The 15,397-nt window shown below is 47.9% G+C and overlaps 1 protein-coding gene across 1 annotated transcript in view; it reads left to right on the forward strand.

The window, feature by feature from the left end:
- The window catches only part of Nkx2-3 (NK2 homeobox 3), a 4,831-nt gene extending 3,785 nt beyond the window's left edge, over positions 1-1,046 (forward strand). The window contains 1 exon segment of the mRNA XM_015494882.2: positions 1-1,046. This exon segment is cut by the window's left edge and continues 26 nt beyond it. Coding sequence (XP_015350368.1) covers positions 1-231 — 231 coding nt within the window. The 3' untranslated portion in view covers positions 232-1,046.
- The last annotated feature ends 14,351 nt before the right edge of the window (positions 1,047-15,397 follow it).

Genomic DNA, 15,397 nt, shown 5'->3' on the forward strand with positions numbered 1-15,397 from the left:
AGCGGTAGCTACGGCTGTGCCTACCCCGCAGGCGGCAGTGGCGGTGGGGGGGCTTCTGCTGCGGCCACCACCATGCAACCCGCCTGTAGCGCGACCGGAGGCGGCCCCTTCATGAACGTGAGCAACCTGGGAGGCTTCGGCGGCGGTGGCGGCTCACAGCCATTGCACCAGGGTGCTACAGCCGGGACCGCGTGTGCACAGGGTACCTTACAGGGCATACGGGCCTGGTAAGGACCAGTCGGATCACGCGGCGGGCGCCTACCGCAGCCTGGAGCCGCGGGAACGAAGCACGAGAAAGGCCAGACCCAAGGGCCAGGTCCCCTCGTTAAAATATATATGTATACATATGTCTCGCTCTCCAGGGCTCAGAATCGCAGCCCACTCGAGGCCTGGGGATGGCGACTCAGGGGCAAGGAGGATGCCCGAGTCCGGTTGCCAAAACCGTTTTTGGCAAAAAACTCCCTGCCTGGGCGCCAGGGAGGACTCTAACCCCTACCCTGGCCCCGAGGGGAATGCAGGAGGCTGGGACTCTGGCTTCCGTTTGTTCTCCCCAAAACAAGAAGGGTTTCTCTCCCTCCATCTTCCTGTGGCCTCCGCAAAGCGTTGGCGGGGAACCCGGACCTAAAAGAAAAAGAAAACAGAAAGGCATGAAAGAGAAAAATGGGGATCGTGGCTTGAGAAATATCAGGGCTTTACCGACCCTCTGCCCCCTTTGTGGGGCTCAGAGCTCCACACTACAGTGGATTTTCGTTTTCCAACTGCCTCCCCTCCACAGCGGAGACTTTGGCCCAGATCTCCAGAGATTGTCAGGGGACTCAGGACTCCGCGAAGAAAACCAGCCAAGTGAGATCAAAAGTTGGGGGAGGGGGCGCTGAGCTAATCCAGGACCTGGTGGCCCATTGGAGATGTTACCAGGTTTCCTTTCTGTTTCGTATTCTGTATTCAGCACATATTATTTCTATATATAACTATATCCACACGCCGTGTACACACCCGCTGCCATACACTACAGGAGTCAATAAACAAGGTGCAATACTTACAAACTATTGGCCGGCTACAGACTCTTTAACCAAAAAATGTGGGGAGGGATCTCTTAAACCGGGAGGGAAGGGAAGGAAAAGGTGGTAAAGAAAAGCAGTACCCTGGGCAATGGGAGGCCTGGTCTCTCCCGAGCCAGGCCCCAGGTTGCAAGTTTCTCTTCAGGGCTTTGTTCATTAATTTATCTTTACTGTTGTGGCTAGGACCCGCCACAGACTCAGAGCCTTTTGAGGTCCCTGCTTTGATTTGCCCCCACTTTTACCCACATGCTTGAAATAACTGTCTGGACCTTCCTCTCCTCGGTCAAGGTTTAGACTGCCCCACCTCGAGGGTGGCCAGGAACGAGGAAACCTCGACTCCAGGCCCAGCCGCAGGCGGCGCGAAGGCGGCTCCTTCCTTGGCCGCCGCCAGGGCTTCCAGCGCGCCCGGGGGCGCTGCACTGCGCCCCGCCGAGGCCGATCTCTCCCCCTCGGCCGCCCTCCCTTCTCCCCCGGCGGCCGCGGCTTTATGCGGCTCCTTGTCACTTGCGGAGAATGCCTGTGCGAGGCCTGTGCTGCCACACGGCCGATTGTGAGCGTGCCAAGGCGGGTGAATGGGGGAGGCCTCAGAGCGCCGCGCCATTGTGGGGCCGGGCCTCACTGAAAGGCGGCTCCGGGCCGGGAAGGTGCGGAAAGAATGGCTTTTTATTGGCGTCCCGAACAAAAGGTGTGGTAGGAAGGCGAGGTCCCCTGCGCGAACAAAAACCCCAGCGCGTCGGATTGACGTCCCCCCCGAGCTCCCCATTGCTTCTCAGAGCGGGGGCTTTGTGCAGCAGTCTGCTCAACAGAGGGACAGAGAAATGCGTGGGGGTTTTGTTCCCCATTTTTTTGTGCGCTGGGGGAAGGGGCGGCAAGGGGACGGGGGCTGGGCGGGCAGCAGGGAGGGGCGCGCTGATTAGGCTGCGCAGGCCTGGGCGCGGAGACTTTCAGCGGGAGTCGGCGGCTTGAATGCAGGGTCATTATTGCTACAAGTTTAGCAATTTCGCCCTTACAGGAGGGGGTGGGGGCTGCTAGCTGCTTCGGGGCCGCCCGGCTGGGGAGCTGGAGAGACGCGAGGAGCTGGAAGAAAAAGGAGGAGGGGAGGGAGGGAGGCCGGGAGGCAGGCTAGGGAGCCCTGCGAAACCCTCTGACCGCCCAGGATGCGACTTGGACAAGTCCAAAAGAGCCTAGCGGGAGACTGTAGAAGCGGTGTTTGGGGGGCGAAGACCCTCCCTTCCCTCTTCTCTCCAGCGGCAGAAAGACCTCGGAGTTGGGCGTGAGTTAGTGCACCAGACTGCCTGTCCCACAGCTCCTTGAGGCCATTTTCCTCCTCCCTCACTCCGCGCTGGAGCTGGGACAGAGCCTCCCACTATCCTACCCCAAGATATCCCAAACCCCCCTCTTCCAAAGCTCCCTCTCCTGGAGTTCGTCTTCCCAAGGGTTGCTTAGTCTAAGCGTTAGGGAGGCTCTTCATTGCCTCTGGCTGCGAAAGTCATTCATTCATCAATTCACTGAATGATATATACTGGGCACATATTTCTTTGTACTGTTCTGGATGCTGGGAATGGTGGAGAGTGGGGAAAATAGTATTTCTAGATTCATGAAGCTTGTTTTCAGGTGTGTGGGGTGGGGTGTGACAAATAAATAAGTGTAAAAATCTATATACACTTTAAAAAGGAAATTGAACCAAATGCTGAGAGCTGAGGACCCTTGAGAGTAGGTAGGTGGTCAGGGAAAGCCTGTTGAAAGGATGACATTTAAGTTTTATCTGAATGACAAAAAGGAAGCCAATCTAAAACAGCTTTCTTTCTGTCTCCATGTCTGTGCACAACTTTCCCGGGTCTGGAATGTCCTCTACCTTCATCTTTCTGATGAACTGCTCCTGCTTCAAAGCCCAGCTTTTTTCCTGAACCACCCAAGCAGAGGAAATCGCTCCTTCATTTGGACCACTGGAGCCTTAGGTATTTTCCAATATCATGACATAATGTAGTACAAAGATTTATTTGTCTCTTTCCCTTCATGTAAAGTCGTGGAGGACCTGACTGGCATCTGTTCCCTCTGGGACAGATATCACAGTAGGAGCTCATGGAGCTAAGCAGGTTGGGGGATTCCTTCCAGGCTTCTTCAATTGTTCCCTTCAGTGGTTTTCCAGAGCCTTTTAGGTGGCCCCAGTGGTGTGGAACTGGGCACCAGCTATGAGGGAAATGCTGAACAGGACTCTTGCCATTCTAATCTCAGAACCAGGTCCCACCTTCTGTATCCACAAGATGAAATAGTTTCTCCTCTCTTCCCACAGATGTTACACTTCACCCTACAGCTCAAAATCTAGGAAAAGAAGCGGAATAAGACCTTGGTTAAGACCTTGATACCAGGACACACAGTTTGGGGTTTGGGGAGGACTTGGAGATAGGGTCTGGGACCCAACTGGGCTTCTTCTACATTCACTAGGTGCTGAGAATAGGAGGTCATCAATACCCAGCCATATAACTCCCAAGGCCAAATTTCAGTGCCTTAACTATAGGAGCAGAAGTCTCTGACAACCCTAGGTTTTTGTAAGTAAGCAGCTACTTTTTCCTCCAACCCAGTCCTGTATCCTGCAGGGCCTTGGCCTCTCAGTGCTCCCAGCATCGGACCCTCACCTTCCCTGCCCGGTTTCCTCCTGGCCCACATTAGTTCTTCCTTCACTCTGCATCCTCTCCTGTTCTGGAAGAAGCGTGTGACCCTCATAGAGGAAACACAGCTGGTTCTGTGGACTGGCTTCCTTGTGGTTTGCGTGTCTTAAGATACTTAAAGCCAGCCTGGACCAGCCCCCTCCCTGTTCTCTACCCTGCTCTGGAGCCTGCAGTTTCTGGGTATAAATAGCTCCCATCACTTTGTCCAAGGATTTCCGCACTGGTCAATGCTGGGGTTCCAGGGCCAGGAACATTATAGAGTGGAAACCTTTAACCAGCACAGCTCTGTCTTCCCTGAGCTCCCTCCCTAGGCACCCCCTCCCAAGTCCAAACTGCTTTTTCGTGGGATTGTCCTTTGAGCCAGCAAGAATCAAGCAGTCCTTCTAAAATTCCATGAGATTTGGAGCAAGTAAAGTAAGTCACCTTTCTGGGCTCTGTTTTCTGAGCTTTAAGGCAGAGGGGAAGGGTGAAGTCTATAATTTCAGAGGTCACTTCTGGCTCAAGCCCTCCTTCCTTCTCAGATTAAGCTGACTTGTGTCATACCAGCTCAGGAGGTGGGCAGGCTGGACTGGTGGGAGAGATGGAATAGGTTCCAGATCGCAAGAGGTTTTTTGTTTTTTTTTTCCTGAAGAGACTGATTTTGAGAGGTTAGGAACTGCCTCCATTCTAATCTCAACACCACCACCGGCTGCAGCAGTATGTGCCTGGAGTAATTTAGGAGCATTCTGAAAATTAGTTTCCTCCTCTATAAAATGGATATCCTTCTAAGTGCATCTCAGGATTTTTTAAAACCTACAATAAAACGCACAGATATTAAATGTACAATTAATCAAATGTTTAGGTATATAAATACTCATGTGCCAATTACTTTGGCTTTGAAAAAATTAATGAGATGACCCATATACAAGCTTAGGCAGTCTAGTACTCATCAGGCGGGCTGGCGCTGTATGTATGTTGAGAATCAAGTCCGCGTGATGCCGTGGAGCAGTGGGCCAATCCTAAGGATTCAGAACCCCAACACTGTAGAGATGCTCATGACAGAGACCCAACAGTGTCCCACTGGCAGAACTGGGCTAGCGGCATCCAGCGTGATTGCCTGCAGGTCCAGGAACGCTTAGCAGAGGCTTGGACCTTGACTATTCAGGAATTCGACTGAAGGGAAAGGTGAAAGGACTTGCTGGCGGGGCCATGAATCCCCGCTAGCCCATAACTGCAGCGAGCATAGGGTCAGGAGGGAAACCAGACCCAGAAAGGGTTTCTCCAGGACCTGCACCGCGGGTTGATCTGGGGCTGCGCATCACCTCCAGGGTGGGGTCGAGTGGGCGGGGGCTTCCCTGGAGAAATGCGTGTGCGGGAGGCGGGGTGGTTCAAGGTTTCATTCCTCCTCCTCCTCCTCCTCCTGCGCAGTAAAGGGTCAGGGGCCCAGAGGGAATTTTCTGGGCGCCTTCTCCCAACTCCTGGGGCCCAAGCTGTCGGTGAATCGGTGAGTCGACAGAGTTCAGTGACCAGCCACAGCCTGGCTCTGAGAGCAGCAGAAGGACCCTCGCTACCTCCAGGGGCTGCGCAGGTGCCGCCGGACGGCCGGACGCGCGGCTCAGGCGCCAGGCAACGCCTCCCAGGCAGGCCCCAGGCGGCCAAAGCCGGCTGGGCAAGGAGCGCACCAGCTAGCCCCGGGAGAGCCTGACCCGTTGCTGGCGTGAGCGCCCGAACTGGAAGAGCCAGCCGTCCTGGCCATCCCAACCCGGGCGCTGAGCCAGACCCAGCACTGCGCGGAGGTAGGACATCCGGGATGCGGTTTGGTGCCTCCACAGGATCTCTGTAGGAAGTTTGGGGGAGCCAGCACTGATCTCAAAAGCACATTTGGTATGTTGAAATAGCAAATTTCAACTCCTTCTCTCCGTCCCCCCAAACTGGACTGTAGGTTGCAAGAGATTAATAATAGCAATGTTTTCTTAAGGGGCTCCTAAATAATTTTTCTGAAGTATGCAGTACACCTAGAAAAGCATAACAGTACGGGTCGCTCAGTCTTCACTAACGGAACACTCCCGTGCAACCGACACCCTGGTGGAGAAAACGTTATCAACCCCAGTCCCCGTTTCTTGATTGTCACTGCTACAGCCCCCACCCCCAGTGTAATCACTGCCCCGGCTTCTAAAACCATGGATTAGTTTTACGCGTTTGAGGAACATTCTATAAATGGAATCATATTGCATGTATTCTTACATTCCTGGCTTCTTTCGTTTGTGAGATTCCTGCATATTGCTGTGTGCAGTTTGATGCAGTTCATTTTCAGTATCCATTGTGTAGTGAAGTCACCATGTGGTACTAATGGTGTGAATGTTTGTATGTATAAGCACTCACATACCAATCATTACCTTGGCTTTGAAAAAATGGAATGAGATGTGCTGATCCATCCATTCAGCACTAGGCCACTTTTATTCATTCTTCTGTTGCTAGACATTGGGATAGTTTGGGCTGTGGTTGGAACATTCTCAGAACATTCTAGAACAACGTCTAATAGACTTTTCTGTGATAATGGAGATATTCTGTATTCGTGCCGTTCAATATGTTCTCTAGCCACAGTGTGGCTTTTGAGCATTGGAAATGTAACAGAAGATTGAATTTTTAATTTTCTAAAATTGTAGTTTAATTCTAATTAAATTTATATTTAAAATAGTCACATGTGGTTAGGGTTTCTGTATTGAACAGCACAGTTCTAGTCCATCTTTTGGTGATTGTAAAACACATCTCTATTCAGAATATACCTGGGAGTGCAACTGCTATGTCACAGAGTGGGAACCTCAGCTTTGGTAGAGTCCACCATTTCTACAGTTGGTTGTATCAATTTGCACTCACACTCTCAGTAGCACAGGTGGTCTTTAATACTTAATATTTTCATTTTCCTTTCTCTTTTATTTTAGTCATTTTGGTGATCGTGGAATTAAAAGAGGCTTTCATTCATTCACTTTTGTGAATGAAGTTGCCATGTAGCTATAGTAAAGATGGTGGTGGTGGTGGTGGTGGTGGTGGTTGGAGGGTTTCTTGGAAGCTGAGAGACCTTCTACACTTCTAAAGTGTACCCTTTCTACCACCACACCCCTGCAGTCAGGCCTTCACCCATCAGCCTTCTCCTCTAGGAAGAGGATCCAGGGCATCATCAGCTTTCCTAGCGTCAGTGCCCCCTCTTCCTTTACTACTACCTATTGGAATATCTCACCAGAGGAGATGGTGAGATTGCCGACAAGCTGCAATTGGGCAGAGAAGCCAGGCTTTGTTCTGGCTGTAGTTTCAGTTTAACAATCCTTGGGTACATTACCTCACTGACATATTGGAAAGCAAAGTAAAACCTGGGGAGGGAACAGAGGGATGCCCCGCCATGTGTCAGGCTGTGTGTGTTGCTTTATAGATGTCCTCTCCTATCAGAATGAACATGTGAGTTAAGAATTTCTTGCTTGCACATGTAGTAACTGAGGCTCCAAAAGGGTAAGTTACACCTCCCAACACCCACATCTAGTAAGTAGTAACAATAACCCAGTAGTACTTCTGATTCAATGCCATTGAGAACATGAGTGACATTTTCTATTTCTCTTCATTTTCTGCCTCAGCCCTACAGGAAGAGAACTTGAAATTCTAGATTAAATCAGATGCTCTCTACTAAGCCTGCCTTTGGATGGACTTAGACTGATCGTTGACTAATTGTGTGTTGACAATTAAGCAGATGAATTTGTTACCAGTGGAATTCACTTTGTACAACACATGAATTCTTGGAAAGTTTTGAGCAAAGAGCTTTTCACTTGGGGATAGAGAGGAAAACTGAGTGTATTTTAAGCTTATTACTGGAATTTGTCACTAAAAGTGTCCCAAAGTGAATTATTTTGTGACGTGAAGGATCCCTTTGAAATATGAATAAGTCAGCATGTGTTTTATAAGTTTAGGGTTCCAAGTCATAAACAACTGAGCAACTCAAAATTAAAAAAAAATTTCATCAACATCTCATACGTGTTTCCTTGTTTGCAGAGAAAGTTTATGAAAACTTCCCCTGGACCATCTGGGGAGTGAGTTCTCAGGGAGGTACTCAGATTAGTTCTCAAACTCCATGATAAGTTAACTAGAAACCCATTGTCCCCAGTGGCTACTAGTGGATTCAGACTTAGATTGGGTGTGCTTAACAGTGATGGAGAGAACCTCAGAGCTGGCCATCTCAGAGAAATGAGAAATGAGAACATAACCACATAGCCTGACTGGTAAAATTTTAGTCATGTGTGTACATTGACCTCTATGCTTATGGAATTTTAGAGTTCTTCAATCACAACTGATAAGATCTGGAGTATCTGGGCATGATGGCACATGCCTGTAATCCCAGTGGCTCAGGAGGCTGAAGCAGGAAGAATGCAAGTTCAAAGCCAGCCTCAGCAAAAGCAAGGCACTAAGCAATTCAGCGAGACCCTGTCTCTAAATAAGATACAAAAATAGGGCTGGGGATATGGCTCAGTGGTTGAGTGCCTCTGAGTTCAATCGCTGGTACAAAAAAAAAAAAAAAATCTGGAGTACAGTGCCAACTGCCCTGGTTTGACCGTTGGGGGTTTCCTGGGTTGGATTTCCAGTTCCAAAACCTGGATATTCCAAGAAAATTGGGAGGACTGGTCATCCTACTTGGGAGACATTCTGCACAAACTTTGTCATTACAACTAAGAAACATGAGGAATCATCTTCCTTATCATTTTTGGTGATGGAGACCATCTCTATTCATGATCTCCACTAATTTTCGGTGTTTCTTCATCTCTGGTCACTTGGCGAGGCTCTCACAGAGGGACCTCAAGAGTCAAATAGATTATCAGATGACATGACCATTATGATTGCTTCCAACCCTGAGATTACTTAAGTTTGTTACATGCCTATAGATTCAGCTATGAAGTTCAGTAAGAAATCACCAAAATCCAACTCTTCTCTGATGCCAGATTATGTCTGCAGCTTTCTAGACAAGAAACTGTCCCACAGTAGTTTCCCCTTCCTAAGCCATATTCCAGTTTTCTGAGAAGGCTGAGGCCAACTGGGAGACTGCCTCAAGGTCCTCATTCTCCTCAACTTATTTTATTTTTGGTGTTTGAGATCAAACCCAGGCCTTTGCACATGCTACGTGAAGGCTCTACCACTGGACTATACCCCAAACTCTCATTTTATGTCCTTGTTCCTTAGACTTCAAAGGAATATTTCCATTCTCTCTCAAAGTTACACCTACCCTTAAAGTCTAGATAGAATTTCTTTTCTACTTCCAGGAATAATGCTTCTAATTTTGAATTTGAGACCCATCCTGTAATTCAGTATTCTCTACCTGTATACTATCACCATTGAACATGTAACAGTATCTCCATTATCTTCTCTTAACATTGGTGCTTCTTCCTCATGTATCTTTCCTCCCCTTTTCTGTTGGATTATAGGATTTATATGCTCATTAACTCTCCTCTTTCTCTAAGCCTTACAAGGCTCACCCCCGAAGTGGTGAATATTGATGCCCAGTTGGAAGGTATCTTTATGGTCATGTGATTGAACTCTCTCCCCAGTGCCTGGGTGCCCTCTGCAGTATCCCTGGGAAGTTAGTATCCTACCACTCTCTTTAATTGTCTGAGCCTTTGATATCAGCCTTAGTCAAGTTTCCCTTTTTTTTTTTTTTTCAGGGGTGGGGTACTAGGGATTGAACTCAGGAGCACTTGACCACTGAGCCACATCCCCAGCCCTATTTTATATTTTATTTAGAGACAGGGTCTCACTGAGTTGCTTAGTGCCTTGCTTTTGCTGAAGCTGGCTTCGAACTTGCAATCCTCCTTCCTCAGCCCCCGGAGCCCCTGGGATCACAGGTGTGTGCAACCATACCTGGCTTCTTCATTACTTCTTTCCAATGTTTGGCATAATGACTTTTTTTTTTTCTGGAAAGTTGTATCACGAGTATGACATCTTGTATTTTCCTGATCGTTTTCTTTCTCAAAGTGTTGTTACTCCTCCTCCTTCAGCCCCTCTAACTAGAACTCTCCAAGTCTTAGCAGATGTTCTGCACCCTCCTTGTCTTAAAGCTTGTCATTGCACAGTGTCAGCTGTCATTTTTACACTAAGAGTCCCTTTGTCTACAGCTTTGGCCTTGGTTCCCCTCTGTTGTCCTACTTCTGCATTCCCATGGGATAATCCTACACATACATACTATTGTTATCTTGAGGCCATCACCGTCCCCACACCGCTCACATCTCAACTTCTGCCAATGGCCTGGCCTTTCCTTGTTCTGTTCCCTTTGTCTGAAGCTAATCAGTCAACAAATATTTTCCTCCAGAGTCTCCCTGCCCCTTGAGCAGAAAGAGTGGGAGAACTAAAGTTGGCAGAGACCCTAATACCTGTCAAGCCCTGGGGCTCTGCATAGACTGATCCATTGCATGCTAGACCCACCTGAAAAGTAAGTGCCATTATTCACATGTTATGGATTAAGAAATCAAAATGTGAGAACATGAACACTTTGTGAATGACACCCCGCCCTGAAATGACAGAATCCAGGGTTCAATTCCAGGTCTCTCTGATTCTGAAGTCTAAGCACTTGTTCCCTTGACTTGGCTATGTCACTCCTAAGCCCCAGCCTCACACAGGCACCAGATTCATTTTCTCCAAATGTAGATATATTTGAATTTGGCACTGGGGTTGAACCCAGAGGCACTGAACCACTGGGCTACGTCTCCAGTCCTTTTTATTTTTTTATTTTGAGACAGGGTCTCACTAAATTGCTGAGGCTAGTTTTGAACTTTCAATCCTCCTGCCTCAGACTCTCAAATCACTGGGATTACAGGTGTGTACCACTACACCTGGCCCCAAATGCATCTTACTTAAAGGCATTTATATTTTCTCAGCCGTACTGTGGTCCTCACCCAAGACCAAATATCCATTAAGACCGTTAGTGAACCTCTATTTCCTTGCCTCACAATCAAATTTCTCTCTCTCTCTCTCCTTTATTTTTTGATGATTTATATAATCTCTTTAATGTTCCTTTACCTTCACATCTTCACCTGCCATGCTCATTCCTGGAGGAGCCTCTCAGCTCTTTCTAGTCAAATTCCTCCTAACAGCTAAGCATGGTGGCAACTGCCTGTAATACCAGTTACTGGGAGACTGAGGCAGGAGGATTTCAAGTTCGAGGCCAGCCTCAGCAACTTAGTGAGACCCTGTCTCAAAATAAAACAAAAGGGGCTAGGAATGTAGGTGAGTGGTAGAATGCTTGCCTAGCATGTGTGAGGTCCTGGGTTCAATCCCCAGGACCCAAACAACACACCCACCCACCCCTACACACCTCCTCCTGACTTTAAGTCTATTCCTTCCAATTTTGACGTCTTTTCCAGCCACCACAGTCCACAGCAATCCTGTGTTCTCTGAATATAGATGAAATGGACTTAACCTGCAAAATTAATCCAAATAGTTTTGTTTATTATCTTATATTTCTATCCTTAGTTAGGAAATAAACTTCTTGAGGGTTAGGCTCTTGCTTTATGCTTCCTTTGTCATACAGAGATGAATATAAGTGAAATAATTTAGGATTAAAAGCTTTAGAAAAAAAATCAAGTGCAATGTAAATATCAGTATAATATAATGTTAACAAAGTACATAAATAATAAAGTATGTCAGTCTTAATACTAATGTGTTAAGCATTGGCAGAACTTTTTGTCTTGGTTGGGGATTAGGTACAGGTTCAGCCAACACAGAAACTGGAGGGACAGGAAAAGAATACAGGCCAGGGTTCCTCCTCCTCCTATTTACTCCTCCTCCGTGCCCTCGGCCCCCCTCAGACTGAACATATGAAAGTAGAGGCACCTTAGTACAGGGCCCTGCATCTTCTGGATGTTTGATTTGTGTTGAGGGAAGAATGAGAAGAACTGGAGGTAGGACCTGGAGCAGAGGTTGACCTTGTCCCACGTTTCCAATTCCTTTGGGGTTCTCTTCCTTCTTCCCTTTGGAATGAGAGAGTGTCAGAGATGGAGGAACCAGGCCAACCTTCCTTTAAAGATGAGGAAATGACCTGAGAGAGAAGAACATCTGTCCCTGGGTCATCTGGCCTTAGAGTCCTGTTTCTTCACAAGTTCAATCCAATGTTTCCCCCACTGCATTTCACTACCTTCCTTTTTTTCCCCTCCAAATTTCTGTCCCTGTACCTACCCACAGCCCATCTTCCTCTCTGGAAAGTTCCCTCTCCCACATCCCCTCTCCCAGCTCTGTATTCCACACGCCCCCAGTTTGTGTTTAATGTTGTACACAGTGCTGATGGGAATGTAAGCAAAAAATACCCTTGAGGTTGTGAACATCCACATTTTAATAACATGTGACTATTTTTGGAAGGAACACAACCTCCACCAGGAATTTATCATTCAGGATCTCTTTCAGGGGCTACCTCCAGGACTCAAATACTCTCTCAGAATTTCCCTCTATCTAGAAACAGTGGGGTTCTTATAGTAATAAACGATAGTCCAACTGCTTAAAATGCCAGGAAGTATACGAGGCATCCTAGAAGGCTTACAGTGACTCTACAACAACCCCAAATCATAGTGGTTTCATGTTATAATTGGGAAAACTGAGGATCAGAAAGGTGAAGCAATCTGCTCAAGGTCACCCAGCTAGTATCAGAACAGGAAATTGAACTGATCTATTTGCTTTCTCCACAGAACTCTGTTGGTCACTTCAATGGGATGCCCATTTCCTCCTCAATAGCTGCTCTTAGTGTTGTCTCAGCTAAAAACTGCTCCCATATGTTGGTTCCATCAATAGTCCCCTCTGTTTAGGATCCCAAAGTTCTCAGAGGCAGTGCCTTGCCTGCGCCCTCTGGTGGTCACAAGGGGATGCTCGGCTCTTCGAGGCACTGTCTCTGAGGACCTGTCAGCACCCTCTGGTGTTAGCCAGGGACCTGAGGCCAGTCTCTCCTGGGCCTTTTTGAGGAAGGTCCTAGATTCTCTGGGTTCCCACTTCTGCTAGTCCTTTAAGGAAGACCCACCCATGCCTGACAGTGACCAGAGTCGGATAAGGAAGGAACTTGGCAACAGCCCCAAATTCCCATCTGAGGAGTCAGCAAGGGTATCTGTCTGTGTAGCTGAGGTCTATTCTTAACTCCCAAGTCCTCTGTGGACATGCACTAAGCGTAGCATTGTGATCAGTTCCAGAATTAATTGTCGGACCTTGAATAGTGCCCTCATCTGAAAACAGAGTGGAAATCCTGCCTCATCCTCCCTATTGGGGTATGATGAGGATCAAGCTAGAGGGAAAATACGGAGCAGGTGTGAGGGTTAAGGAGGTTCGCCCTCCTCTCCCATTGCTGTCTTGGGGAAAAAGAGCTCATGTGCATATCCAGCCTCCAGAGCTGTCCACAAGATCACAGTCTTCCTTCAGATAAACAAACCAACAGCTCTGATGGGCCCCTGGCTCATATAGGACTCCTGGTACCTTTGGGAAATTAGAAAACAGCATCACTTCCCCCAAATGGACACAGCTTTTGCCAGGTGCTTGGCTTTGTGGGTAGATATGAGTTTCTTTGGGGCAAAGCCTCTTATTCAGTGGACAATGCATACGACTGAACATGGTGGTTTTGGTGTCACATGCATCTATAAATTCCTCTCCCTGCTCCCTAATACAGCCCTAAATGGGTTTGCTGGTCACATTGACATGACACTAAACAAACATTGTTTTAGGAAAAACTGAGCAATAAGTAGGTGGCTTGACTCTCTTTAGGGGGAGGAAAAGTCCAGTCCTCTGACTGGGTTTGCTTGATGTTTTCTCAGTCATGGGGGAAATATTGTTCTTGTCACTGGTCCTGTGGCCTAAAGAAGAGTTTCTCTCTTAACCGACCATAATTCCTAGTCACCGAGATAAGTGACTCATAGATGAAGATGTGGGCTGTGGACGGCGATGGAGCCGAGGCCTGAGGATGAGGGAGAACACCACCACCCAGGAAAGACGGCAGCCCTGGTGAGGGCCAGGGCCTATGGGGCATGTCGGACTCTTTTCTTCTCTCCCCTACTGTCATCTCTCTCTTCTTCCACTTCTCTCTTTCCTCCCCTTTGTGACTGGTCCCCCATCTCTTCTCTCTCTTTCCACTCTGCCACCTTCTCTAAATATCTACATTCCTCTTAAAGCCTCTTCATGTAGTTAGGCATGATGGCACACACCTGTAATGCCAGTGACTCTGGAGGCTGAGACAAGAGGATCGCAAGTGCAAGGCCAGTCTCAGCAACTTAGCAAGGCCCTATCTCAAAAATAAAAATAAATAAATAAAAAGGACTGGCGATGTAGCCCAGTGGTAAAGCACCCACGGGTTCTCCATTTATCTACTAACTTACTTATCACAGATGGAATTAAAGAATATTCAACAGTTTTGTATAGATTATGTTTTAAAAGTCGGACAACTTGACTAAGTCATAATTCTCTCATAAAATGGCAGATATGTTAAATACCTTTTATTTATATATAAGTCACAAGCACTCTTTTTCTGAACATCAATGATTTCTTTTTTTTTTTTTTTTGTACTGGGGATTAAACCCAGGGGTGCTTAACCACTGAGCCACATCCCTAACCCTTTTATTTTGTATTTTGACACAGGGTCTTATTAAGTTGCTTAGGGTCTCGGTATGTTGCTGGCTTTGAACTTGTGATCCTCCTGCCTCAGCCTCCCAAGCTGCTGGGATTGTTGGCATGCAACACCACGCCTGGCTAATGATTTTTGGTAGAGAAATGCTCCTCACCACGTTTTGTATGATACTAAGGAAGGCAGGGAAGCTGACAGGGAGGCACTCATCTAATTGGCATCCAGGGGAGATCCCTAGGATGCCAGCAGCAGGACAGTTTTAGGGTGATTGTGGGGACATGTACATGGAGTACTGCATACATGGCATACATTAAGGGCATCTGAGTGGCAGGCCACTCCCTTCATGCTAGGCGAGTGAGCAGCAGGCCGCTTACCCCGTAGGCACAGCCCTAGGTGTGAGGCCATGTGTTGCAGTCCCTGAGCTTGCTCCACGGCCCACTCCTCGATTGGTCGCTGGAAGAGCAGTTAGCAGAAATTGCACTGGTGGCTGCCTGTAATCAGCTTAGCTACTGCCTGAGTGTGTGTGTGTGTGTGTGTGTGTGTGTGTACACTAACTGTGCAATAAGATCAGACCTGCTTCCTGCTTGGTCTCCGGAGGTCTTGGTTAGCAACTCCGCAGCCACACTCTCCTCTACCCTGTTCCGTGGACCTCCTCGCTGGATGAGAGAGAGCCCACGCAGGTGATGCAAGGTTGGAGCTGGGCTCTTCCTCCATCCTACCCTAGACAGAGTGGAAGCCCAGAGGAGTAACCTGATTTCTCCACTCACCCAGCCAAGGCACAGTAAAACCTTCAGAAGAACCTATTGGCTTCATGTAACAAAATACACAACATGGGCTATGTTATGCTTTCCTCTGTAGGAGCTAACAGAGCTGGACTCCTCAGTCAGACCCAGTCACCACTTAAGGGCAATTTATAACCTCTGGGGAGAAAGTAGGTCATTTAACTCACACTCATTTACCAGGTGGACAAAATCAGATTCAACCCTAAAGTCTATAGATTATATGTCAAATTCACATCCACACACCATCGGTCGCTCTAATGGAGGGTCAGGGATATGCACGTCCATACAGAGGAG

Source organism: Marmota marmota, unplaced genomic scaffold (assembly GCF_001458135.2).
Source record: "Marmota marmota marmota unplaced genomic scaffold, marMar, whole genome shotgun sequence".
Lineage (NCBI taxonomy): Eukaryota > Metazoa > Chordata > Mammalia > Rodentia > Sciuridae > Marmota > Marmota marmota.